The 13,083-nt window shown below is 43.3% G+C and overlaps 1 protein-coding gene across 3 annotated transcripts in view; it reads right to left on the reverse strand.

Moving 5' to 3' along the window:
• The window catches only part of hdac4 (histone deacetylase 4), a 130,273-nt gene that overhangs the window by 66,746 nt on the left and 50,444 nt on the right, over positions 1 to 13,083 (reverse strand). The window contains exon 1 of one of the 3 annotated variants that reach the window (XM_070975416.1): positions 4,527 to 4,826. The exons of 1 other annotated variant lie outside the window; for it this stretch is intronic. In XM_070975416.1, coding sequence (XP_070831517.1) covers positions 4,527 to 4,530 — 4 coding nt within the window. In that variant the 5' untranslated portion in view covers positions 4,531 to 4,826. Of the gene's footprint in view, positions 1 to 4,526; positions 4,827 to 13,083 lie in introns of those variants that run through there. One more of the 3 variants, XM_070975417.1, reaches the window with a different exon arrangement.

The raw sequence follows: 13,083 nt of genomic DNA on the forward strand, positions 1-13,083 counted from the left end.
GCTCATGTGCTGTGTTGATAATCCAAACATAGACTGTTCATGTTGACAAAAATCAGCTCTTTACATCAGCATCTATGATGCAGCTTAATCTCTTTTTTAATCTACTTTAAGGTTTAAGGTTAGACGTATACAGAGGAAGCCGTGTGCAAATGTGCGTTAAAATGATTCCTCAACCTCTGACCTACAAAGTTGCCTGTTTCACTTCCAGATTAACAAGCTATAGAGAGACGGCTGCATTAGAAAATGCTACTGTTTGTCATTCTCGCTCTGAGCAATCTGTGCCAATCATCCGTGTTATCCAAACAAAGCCTTTCCCAGTGAACCATGGTAAACTTTCAGCCCACCACCTCTCGCATTCGCCCTACACGCATGCATTTACACACACATGTCTGTCAACTGTTTGCACACATATTTAATAAGCAGTAAACAACAAGGTCAAACTAACAAAACCTTTTGTTGGGTCAGTGCACTTCAAACGGCGTGCCACCCTTTCAGAGGCATACCGGCACCAGCTATTCCTGCACCACCGTGCCAAACATGCAGGGAGCATCACCTCAATTAACGCCTTTTATGCTGTATATTTTCCCATACAGACTTTCGACGACAAAGCTGGCCCCTGGAGTTAGCCTTGCACCCGCTCTCAACTCCAAACTATTTATGTACAGTTTCCCAAGTGCTTTACTCAGTAAGCATGCCACAGGCTTCACAAGGGCTGTTTGTTTCTGCAGAGACAAATTGGGTTCCCACCCCCAAACCTACAAAACAAAAAATTTACACATTCTGCTCCTATGTTTTCTCATGCATCCGCAAAATCCCAACAGTCCTTTTGGGAAAATGCAAATACACGTCAAGCAATTTATGGCTTTTACTGGATTTAACAGGCAAACACCATCAATTGCAACAACACTGACAGGCCTCTTGCAAGGCCCGAACAAATTCTGCTTCCTTGTAATTGAGAAACAATGAAACTCATATTTTCACAGCAGAGATCAGCGAGCGGCCCAATAAAGAGATATCAAACACGAACGTTTACAAAGAGGGTGATGTGTGGCGTCATGATGCAGAAGACAAACAGGTCAAAGTGAGGGCCTCTGCCAGCTGCAGCCACCAAAACAACTCGTGATAAGAGGAGGCCTGAGCACATGGAAATGCAGTTAGAAGTTCATGTAAAAAAGGTTGATGATCTGATCTGAACAAACAACTAAGATGCATAAGCCTAAACTTATGCTTGACTAAAAGGGAGCTTGACACCTGCGTCTACACAAAATTCATATTTATTGTATACTTGTGTATTGTGTCATATTGTGTTTCCATGCGCAGTAATCTTCACATGTTGTTTTATTTCTTATTATATCCTCTGGAAGTACAGCTGTAAGCTGTGTGCATAAATTCAAATCTTGAACTTCTGTCTGTATGTTTTATTCTGTTAGCACGGCCGGTCATTTACACACCAGTGATCGATGGCCGGCTGCAAGACTGAAACAAGGCAGGGAAAAAAAACTTCATTACAGCCACCTATCCTCACGCTGCGGGGCACAGAGGGAGAGAGATGAAGAGGAAGAGGAGGGTGGTGTAAACACTGCTCACACCAGCTACTCAGAGGCAAAGCACACTGGCTTGTGCAGAGCCATCTGCAGGTTGTGATAGCTACGTGCAAAGGTATTAAGGAGCTTCTGTGGAAATACAGGATTCTTCAAAATCAATATATGTTAAAACCTACTGTTTAGTTTGATTTAATCATTGTGTCTAAGCTGTACAAGACTGTACCAACAGATTCCAATTGGTTCGAGAGTTCTGCTGGGGATAACTTAAAGTGCTGTCAAATGATCTGATTGCACACAGGTAACAAATCTGTGTCATGTCTGACTGACAGCTCCCGGTCAAGCTGACATGGCCCCACAGGATCGCAGGACTGTTGCAGTCGTGTCACGACAGGCAGCTCTCTGAATAACAATCCTAGCAAGCGTGTTTACAGTAAACAAAGCTTTGTGAATGGCAGCAGACAAACAGGGCGACATTCAGCACCCAGCAGGGTGCAGGCACCTGTGAAGTAATTAGTCCAGCTTACAAGGATGGCACTCTGTGAATGTGCCATGAGGGTATGGTGTCAAGCCAACAGGAGGAGAGGTGGATGCACGAGCTGACTCACCCTGACAGCACCGGACACGATAACAAACATTCCTGCCACAAGCATGGCCGAGCAGGTCCCGATATGGGCTGGCAGTGTTAGCGACATGAGTGCTTTTGTGCAAATAAATAGAATATAGAGACACTTAAGGAAGGGTAAACTACACAAAGTCACATGATCTTTTTCTTTACATCAGCATATGAAAACTCTGCAAGCCTAGTCAAGTAAAAATCAGCTTTTTATTTGACAACTCTTTCTATATGCAGTAGGTTAGAAATGTGTAGCAAAAGTGTGGCAGCTGAAGGGCCATTAAAGTTATGGAGGACCATTAAAGCTATGAGGGGCAGAAGTAAGATAAACTGTTGATTTCCAGATGGGAAATTGTGTGTACTTTGTGAGAATCCCATGAAGATGTGAGGTTTCCCCACGTCAGGCTAGATGATGTAAACTCTGGCTGAAATGTCAGCCTGCGCCACCTCTTTTCTGCCCCTCATCTATTCATCCATCACTATCGGTGTCCCTCCATCGCTGCCTCTTTCCCTCCCTCTGTCCCTCCTCTCATCCCCCGCCTCCCATGATCAGGCTATGATCATGGATCACACAGAGGGGGTTATTTATAGACCAGGATTCCCGAGGGAGCTCCTCGCCCCACCAGGCATCTATGCACTCAGACAAAACGCCATGCATGTTTAACTCACAGTTTAGGAGAAGCTGAGTGCGCGCACTCATCTAAAATTCAAGAAGAGTCAGTGAATGTCAGCGCAGTGTGCGTGATGAAAACAAAGCTATGCATAAAAATAAAATGTGACAGCGGTGTAATGCCTGAAATTTAAGAATGAATAGTAATTGCTGACATAGTGTTACCCAGCCGTGAGCCCCTCTCACACACACACACACACACACACACACACACACACACACACACACACACACACACACACACACACACACACACACACACACACACACACACACACACACACACACACAGGTGCTGGCAGAGGAGGGAGGCAAACGCCATGGCGACTGGTGGGATTGTGGCCAGTGGTTGGTTGGACAAAGGAGGAGGGGTGGGGCTAGAGATGGAGGAAGGACCAATGATTGTAGGCAACTAATTCAACACATGGCCTGCATGTGCATTCAGCTCAACCCTTTTACTGTCAAGCCTGGGAAGGGTGTTTATGCGTGTGATATATGTCATTGCATGTCCCCGGAGTGTGTGTCACCACCTCTTTGTTTTCCTCATCTCTCTCCTCTGTTTCTCTGAGGACAGCTGGTCAGCGTTAAAGCCATCGAAAGCAACTTCTGCAGCCAGTTAAAACATTATTTAGGGATGATGTGTTTTCAAGGGGGGTATGCAGAGACAAACCACACCTTTAACTGGCCTTTCCTGACTAGCTGGTCTGCACACAACTGCATATAGCAGAGACACAACACACAGAGAGACCTGGAGCCACATGGTCACGCTGCATGCGCGCTGGCCTCCGACCAAAATACAAACAAAACCCTTATTATCACATGATGAAAGAGCAGAAAATGTAATCCAGTACAGAAATCTCATTCAGAAAAAGGTTTTACTCTACTTTTTTTTTTTTTTTTTTAAATCAGAGGCTTCAACAGTTTTACAGGCTTTTTAGTAAGAACTTCAAATGTCAGAATATTCAACGATTGGCATTTTCTTCAAATGCTGTGCAATCAACACTGAAAATGTGCTCTGAGACCCATTTTTTAGGTGAAATTCCTCATTTTGTACGAACACAAACTTTCATGCACCCCCCCCCCCCCCCCCCCCCCACACACACACACACACACACACACACACACACTCAGAGGCACAAAACACAAACACGCACACATGCGCACAATAAGCTGTGGGGAGGAACAGACGCAGCCACTGCCATCTGCTCCATTCAGTTAAAGGCTGCACTGAGTGGTGCTGAGCAAGACTCTCCATACATCAGTCCCACTCAATAAACACTGCCACTACTCGAAGCTGCACACCCACACAGCAAATGAACATGTTCACACAAACATACACTCTCTCCTCAAGCGAGCGCACACACACACAGTCAATATTCATAGGTTAGATGAGTTTATAGAAACACATGCCCAGGGATCTCACACACACACACACACACACACACACACACACACACACACACACACACACACACACACACACACACACACACACACACACACACACACACACACACACACACACACACACTGACTAAACATAATGAAATGATATATGATCAATCAACACACACTGAAGAACTTGACAAACTCATCTTCCACACATACAATACATGACAAAGCAGCTGAATCTGAATGAGGACCTCATCCACACACGATCCAAACAAACAGTGCATGCAGTAACAGCAGGAGCTCTTACCCATCAGTTGTGCTGTCTGGCTGTTGTGCGCTTGTGTGTGTCTGTGTGTAGTGCAGTGTGCAGTGTCGAAGAGAGAGGCAAAGTGTGTGTTGGTAGCCAAAAAGTGCGACTCTGAGCAGAGCTGTAAAGTCCGCTGCGGCGTGAAAATACAGCAGACCAACCTGGTTTTCGTAGTGAGAACAGACCTCTCTCCCTCCCCGTCTTTCACACTCTCCGTCTCTCACTCCACCGCTTCTCTCTGTTTCTCCCGCTGACGTGCTTCGCTCTGCCCTCCGGCTGCCACTCTCTCTCCCTCCCTCTGCTCCTCCCGTCCCCTCCCACTCCCTCCCTCCCTCTCTCTCCCTCTCTCGGTGACATCAGAGGGCAGTCTCAGGCATGTTGAGCATTTTATGGGAGTCTCTCTCTCTCAGATTGTGACCACATTCTCATTTGACTAGACAAGCACTGTGCTTTTATGAGCCACCTCTGCTTTTTTTTTCCAGAGCTCCGGGTTTTTGCTTCTCACATTTGTTGGTGTGTTACTTGTTGCGCACACACACACACACATTCACACACACTTCTGGATGCGCTCTCTCTAAAACCCTCCTACACACCAGCAGCCCGGCAGAACAGACAGTTGTTGTGAAGTTGACTTGATGATAATGGATGCTTGCTTGGCCTTGCAACTGGAACACTTTACAACCACTGAATACACACGCGCACACACACACACACACGTCTCTGTCCACTGCACACACAGTAGATGCTGCTTGCAGCTGGGGCTTCATATCCAACCTCAACACTTTCTGACTCCTCCACATTAGCAATTTTTGCTTGGATGCTTTGTCAGTCTTGTTTACAATTTTACAGTCATAACTTAATGAAGTCTGCATCTCTGAAGGGTGACGTGCATTACAAAGGAAGGCTGTGATTTGGGGGAAGGACGCTTAAAGAATCATAAAGAAATATCTAGGGAGCTGCACTGAAGCATTAAGAAAATATTAAAAAAAAATGCAAACAGTAAGTAATTCTTGTAAAGAAAAGGAGAACAATAAGGAGAGAAGGCGGATCAGAGTAGAGACAGATTTAGACATGCACGCCTGAAAAGCGTGTCGCAGGTAAGTGATGAGGTTGGGATTGAATGATAACGAGGGCCAATTAGGGCGGTTGAAGGACTCGCATATCGAGTGGCATCAGAGTCCGCTAACGACAAGCGCTCCTCTGGGGGCGACACCTGACATGTGTCCTGCTGTCATATCAATGGGCAGTGTGACACTCAGCCAACAGGAGAGAATAAACCAGGCAGAAGAACTGACGAGTGTGTAAGTGGATAAAAAAATTCCACCTAATGCAAAGGTGGCGACTTTATAATCCATCAACTGATCCATGCAATCATTCACTCCCAAGTCTCTACACTAAAACTAACAAGCTACTACCGGAACACGCCTGCCCAATCAGATTGGAATAAGTAAATTACTGAATACTGAATGCACCCAAAAGCTATAGGAAGACCAGACCAGAAGCAACAAAAGCACAGTAAAAGAAAAGCAGAGGACACCTCAACAACAACAAGAAACAGAAAAGGAAGGAGCCACAATTACTCCCATGTGAAACTGATCAATACCCTAAAATTATGTGCAATGCAATAACCTGATTGATCAAAAAACATAAAGGTATCTCTCCTTGCCACTGCCATATATTTAGAGTTTTTTTAAGGAAAATTATGTATGAATATTTTTACAAAGACCTGACTTCAGAGGGATTTTCACATATTCTGGCGAATTAGACCGCATGTGATGTCACCTAACTGTAACTAAGAAGAATGATTAAGGTGTAATTTGACCCACCCTATCAAGTAAAACCAAACTGACAGGAGAGAGACGGAGATTCCCACAGAGTTTTGTCAAGTTTAACCCGTCTGCAGGCATGTTGAGGCGAGGAAGCAGATTATTTATACCTATTCAACTAGTTTCAGTTTCTGTTTAAGTCAGACTTGTTATATGAGGAAAGGAAAAACTGCTATTGCTGTCACTCCTTCCTTATGTGTATTCAACTGACAACAGTATAAAGACAATATCTTTAATGTTTTAGCTCATCAGCTTCATTGAATTTCAGGAATATTTGCTTATTATTGTGAATTTGATGCAGCAACACGTTTCAAACATGTTAGGACAGGAGCAACTAAAGACTGGGAAAGATGTGGAACGCTCCAAAAACACCTGTTTGGATCATTCCACAGGTAAACAGGCTCATTGGTAACAGGTGATAGGATCATGATTGGGTATGAAAGAGGCATCCTGGAAAGGCTCAGTCATTCATAAGCGAGGATGGAGTGAGGTTCACCACTTTGTGAACACATGATTGGATAAAGGATATGACAACATAGGAACACTTCCTTCCACTTCCACTTCTTTCCTTCCTGTTTGCATTGCATTCTGTTATGTTTACGTTTTACACAGAGGCCCAACTTTTCTGGAATTAGGGTTAAACACATACAGTATAAAGATCCTGTTAAAAGTCAGTTGATAAAATTGATAATGTGAAACAGAAATAATGTGCAGTCTATTAAAAATATAAAAATGAATCCACATTTCTCCTTACCTCCAAAAAAAAGTGCTTTCTTGTTTACATGGTGTTAAAGAAATCAGTTTACTTCAGAAACCATAATCACATCTAAGTACATGTAAAGGCACTGATTTTTGGACACGCTACCAGATCAATTTTGTGTGTGTGTTTTTCTGCATGTGTGTGTTTGCAGGAGCTATTTTTGAAGTTCAGCATAGAATCCAGGAAGCCAAGTTTTGTTTAATCAGACAACACACCCACACACCTGGCTGCGATAAAAGTCTACGTTATCAGCTCGTCGTACGGTGTTGACGTCAGCGGCTTAGCTAAGCTTCATGCAGCCATGACACTGATAACAGCAAGTGCTACTGAGTGCAAACCACAATGGCGCGCACACACACACACACACACACACACACACACACACACACACACACACACACACACACACACACACACACACACACACACACACACACACACACACACACACACACACACACACACACACACACACACACACACACCTCTTTGGAACAGGGAGAACCGCCACTGGGGAGGGCAGCGACCAAACTGAAGCAGACGAGCACCACATGGTAAAAATCAATGTATGAACATTAGGTTAGATGGTGAATAACATGGTCAAAGATCAGCGGCGACGAGGTGGCAAACAAAAAAAAAAAAAAACAGCAGAACACGTGGAAAAGCTTTTGAATTTTTTTTTTTTTGGCCATGACAGAGCTTACAAAAGAGGAGAAAAAGAAAAATCCACAAAACTTGTTAAAGGCTGCTGGAGCATTACAAGGCACAGGGGTCTGCATATTACGCAAGCAATCAAACTGAATCTGTTTGTGAGTACAGCAGTTGGCATGAATGTGATGCAGCACAATGCAGTGTACACTTTAACTCCCAACAAATAAAATAGTTCCAAGTCAAAGACTGACAAGAATGTCAAGCATGGGGAACACACAAAAGATCTTGTACCCTGTAATAAATGGTTCAAACTTTCTTCCTTGTTGTGTTTTTGTGCTGTTGATTTTTGTCTCATTAAGACCAGATCTTTATGTGCGTGACTTGCTGCCAAAAAGTGATAGTGACGTAAGCCAACTACCAAAAATCAAGCCGGTGAGCTGTGGCACATTCTTCAAAACTGATTTCCGCGAGCCAACAAGCCATAGGAGGTCTAACGATTCAAATCAAAGCCCACATTATATCTGCATCAGCGGCGTCGGCGTATAGAGACATGAATGAAAGCGTCTACATGAAACCTTGTGTGCAGGTGTGGTGTGTGACCTAAAGATAAGGCAGCAAATGTCTATGTGGATGAGGGCCTGTGCAGTTATTTGCAACAGCCAGTGAGAGAAGCAGACAAGGCGATAAGTGAGCATATCCCAGATAAATAGCTCATGTAGCTATCTGCATCAAAGTCTGCGTGCACGTGTGCCTTAAATAATGCATGTGGCATAATGATTGCAAGGCATGCTGAAATACACGGTGTGGCAGCCTGGCAGACAGGACTGATGAATAAGTAATGGACGTGTCCGCCTCGTAATGTACACACGTGCGTGCGCACACACACACACACACACACACACATACACATGCGTGAGCATGCATGCAACCATAACCACAAGCTGGTTCATGCCCGGGAGAGGGAAAAAAAAAGACAACAACTCTTATTTTTATACCCTCCTATGCTCCAGTCTTCCCCCTCCTCTCCACGGTGACGGGGGGTGGGAGGAGGTGGGCTGCTTTTTTTCATCCATCTCCCCTGAGAACCCCAGACCCGACTCCAAATATGTGAGATACTGTGTCGTTTATTATTGATTTAGGTTATTTATAATACACACTCTCACTCACTCTCTCTACAACCCCCCCTTCATGTCTCTCTCCCTCTCTCTCTCTCTGCCTCCCCATTGATTAGTATCACTGGGGATCTCAAAATACAGATACTAAATCTGAAATTTCTATTTAGAACAATCATTAAACTTTCTAAAATAACCCTTTCCCAATATCTTTCTTGTCAAATAAAAGCACAGATTTAGGCGCTGCAATGAATTCCTAATGGCAATCAGAGCACGCTCAGTTGATGCAGAATATGAGAACCCACCCTTTTAGTACGCTCTGATGTCTAAATTTAATACTGCTATAAAACACTGCTGCAGTGTAAAAGTATTACTGCGTGCCAAAACCTTGTACTTTCTCCCTCGCATAATCTGCCACTTCTCTCACTTCGCAAAACATGCAACAGACTTGAGGTTAATAAAAAATATTTTCAAAGGCTTAACAGATCAGCGCAAGAAGAGAGTCGTGAGCTATCAGCTGTGTTAGCGGTCAGTGTTGTCTGCGGTCATTGACCTGTTCTTGCGTAGCTAATACATGCTCTGAATTTTCTTCAAATATGTTAAAAATTAAAAAACAAAAACAAAGTACAGGTGGAGCTAATTCATATCAAATGGGCAAGTAAAGTCATGCATTTCATTGCTTTTGCATAAGATGAATACCTTCATACCAAAGACATAAACACAGAACGTGTAATATCATTTGACCAAAGCTGTTTCAGGAACATTCAGAATGAGGAAGAGTGGAGGAGGAATCAATGTCATAGATATGGATATAAGCCTGTGAGTTGTTGTCTTTCTCTCTATGCGCACACAGACAATAAAACTATACTCCAGTAGCTATAGTATAATATAACACAGAGCCGAGCTGCTGTTCCACTGGGCTGTCAGAGACTGGGCTGTTTTTCAGTATAGTTGTCAGATATGATGATATATACAGTGAAACTTACATGCAATTTGCCAGCCAACAGAGGTGTTGCAGTGCCATGTCTGCAGAAAAGCCATCACTTTAACACCTCTGATTGCATCAGGCCAGCGTTTTGGTTTGTGACTCCTTAAAACAAAAGAGACAGCTCGTCACCACTTGCTTATATCGACCGACTGAAAGCACTTCAGCCAAAGAGTGATTGCTTTCACTTTGTTCTATTTGAAAAGGAGGCTGGGAGAGGTGAAATTATCCATTAATGTTACAAGAGACAAAAATAGAGATGAGAAGAAAGTCAGAAAGAAAACAATTTTCCACTTTGAGACAGGTTTCAGGTTTGAAAAGGCCACTGCTGCCAACATTAGAAATAAATGGAAAATGCACCGCTTTATGGCAATAAAAGCAAACAAACTAGGTTTTACATCTCATGTATAAGTATAACAAAAATCAAATGCATGCAGCAAAATACACAATATTTTCATTTGATCTGTTTCATAACTGGCTAAAAATAACTAATTCTGCAGTGCAAACTATGGTGTGTGTGCACGCACAGACACAGACACACACACACAGACACACACACACACACACACACACACACACACACACACACACACACACACACACAGAAGAGTTTGCACAGTCCTCAGATCAAGTTTACCTCAAGCTGCCAATCTGATGGTGTTGAGGTAACAAGCTCTACAAAGATACCCATAACAAGCCTGAACTGCTAACTGTTCTGAGAAAGACCTCGAACATGAAGACTTCAAAACAGCTTCTTAAAAACCAGACGAGGGAAGACAAAGAGATGTTTTGAGCTGCAGTGGGGAGCTCCGTTCATTCATATTTTACACCCTCTCCTTCCGTCTCAATGGTAATGCCTTCCCAGTCTGCGTCGAGTTTGCAGCAGACAGAGAGCCATTAGCTGTTGGCAATGCTAAACTGAACTTATGAGAGATGTCAGCTTACCACACTGATCCCTGTGTACTTTAAATCACATGGGTCACAGGAATGGCCCTGTGCACTACAGCTAGACCCACAAACTCTTAATGTGCAGCGCAGATTATAGCAACCTGCCTAAAATGGGCCTCATCAATATTTCCTAGGGATTTAAACAGACAAAGGGGTAGTTAAGACCATGAAGACAGTTGTAGACAGAAATGGAGGACCACATCAAAAAGAAAGATGAGTTCAGGTAGAAGCATGACAGATTAAAGATCTGAGATTCATACGGTGAGAAAAACAGCTTAACTATGGAAGAAAACTTGCTCTACTTCATCCTGCTGTAGAGCTGGTGATTTGGGCATTTGTCCAATTTTCTAACAATGGTCTGCGTTTGATGTCATTTCTACTTGCGGAGGCTTGTTTATTGTGTTTATTCCAGTAATTGAAGAGGAGTCTATTCTTGAACTTATTTTTCCAGATGTCCAAGTCTCTCAATAACTTCTTGTAAGTTCATCCCACTCAGAAAACTGATATGAATGATTGTAGACAACAAACCATGGTCTATTTCTTCTTTTAAATGAGTTTGTGGTAAAATACAGTCTATCACTGACCGCCGTGCTGTAGCCATTAGGCTGTGGGCTTGGCTGTAATGAACTCCTCTTCCCGGACAGGGGACGGCCCGCCTCTGGTCATGGTGGTGTTGCTGGCCAGAAGCTAGCAAACCCCTTGTGAGTGCAAAAGCAAAGGTCTGAACCCTGGAGTGGTCATCCATAATAGATAGCTTCCAGAGGACTCCTCTGGACTCATATGGTCCTGCATGGGCTTTTAAAGCCTTTACAAACACACATCTGCATTAACAAGTGAGCTTAAGAGGAAGTGAAAGGTCAAAGCATGGCTGGAGCGAACTATACATAATATCCATCTGTCTATCTTTACATGTGCACATAGACAGACTCATTGCAAAGTGTACAACTTCAGGATAACTATCTTAAAATATAAAACTGTAACTGTAAACACTGCAGAGCTGCAGCATCTAATAAGTGGCACCCCATGCTAGCTCTAATGAAAATGATAATGTGACTTATTACTGAGCACTGCGGCTGAAAAACAATTCAGAGAACTGCCTGCTGATATTATCACCTGTCTGTGTGCCGCTGCAGATACTAAGCTAGTGAGACATCTGCCTTAAATTGCAGAAGGGGAAGGTAACAGAAACCACACACACGCATCAACACGTCACAATAATGCAAGCTGAAATCTGCTGGGCCTGTTGCTAACAGCAGCTCGTTGCTTTTTAGCATTTAAGATGTAGGTTTCAGAGAAGTGTAACCAACAGAAGAGACATGGATATTTGGGCTTCGCTGACCAATCACAGTGGTGATCTTTGAGGGAACAGCTATCATATATGATGTGCTGCACCATCCAATTTTATGCCACTCCCAAAAAGTAGTCTACGTGTCAGCTTATCATGAGAGATAAATCTTGTTTTTCAGCCAGTCACGAAAAGGTCTCAAAAACAACCAGGAAAGGGTTAACTTAACCAGGAGGGACCAAGCTGGGGGTGGGAAGCAGAGAAGAAATAGCAGAGCCCTCGATTGGCTCTGAGAGACTGTTTACAAATGAGCTGCCAACTGATTGGACTAAACCTTCAACAAGCTTGTCTGAGCTGGAGATATCGTTTGATTGCAGGAAAAAAGCCACGGCGTTCTTGCAGGGATAGTGGAAGTCTTTCCTTCCCTGACTTCCTTAACTCTGTGGCATAACGTAGAAACAAATTCATGTTCTGGTACCACGCTGTCGACTGTAGGTGAGCGTTGGGATGTGCAGACGATTAGTCTGCAACAATGCAAAGTGTCGACTCGTGGTTCTGACGGTCAACGAGTGGACTATTCTGTGAAAGCCCTTTGAGATGTGCCACTGTTTCCAGGTGGTTGTGAGACAGGAGTGGACAGAAGCTTCAAGTCCCACCTGACAAACAAATGTTTCTATGCAACTTAGGGAGCTATATTCCAAAACCAGACCTATGTGGTGTTATCTTCATTCAATCTAATTATTTATGGTGTTGTTTACTGCTAGTTTCTGCAGCTGGCACTGTTCCAACATGTAACTAATAAGCTTGATTAGTTGGAATAATAACATTAGTATTGAAAGTTGGACACAAAGACAAATTCAGACTGATAACAACATGTTTTATAAAGAATATATATTCCTAATTAGTCTGTGCTCTTTGGCTGTTTGTCCATCTGTACTGTTTGAGAGCAAAAAGAAAAAAGATTTTGAATGAATTTTTAAAGTCTGCATT

Source organism: Chaetodon trifascialis, chromosome 12 (assembly GCF_039877785.1).
Source record: "Chaetodon trifascialis isolate fChaTrf1 chromosome 12, fChaTrf1.hap1, whole genome shotgun sequence".
NCBI classification, from domain to species: Eukaryota; Metazoa; Chordata; class Actinopteri; order Chaetodontiformes; family Chaetodontidae; genus Chaetodon; species Chaetodon trifascialis.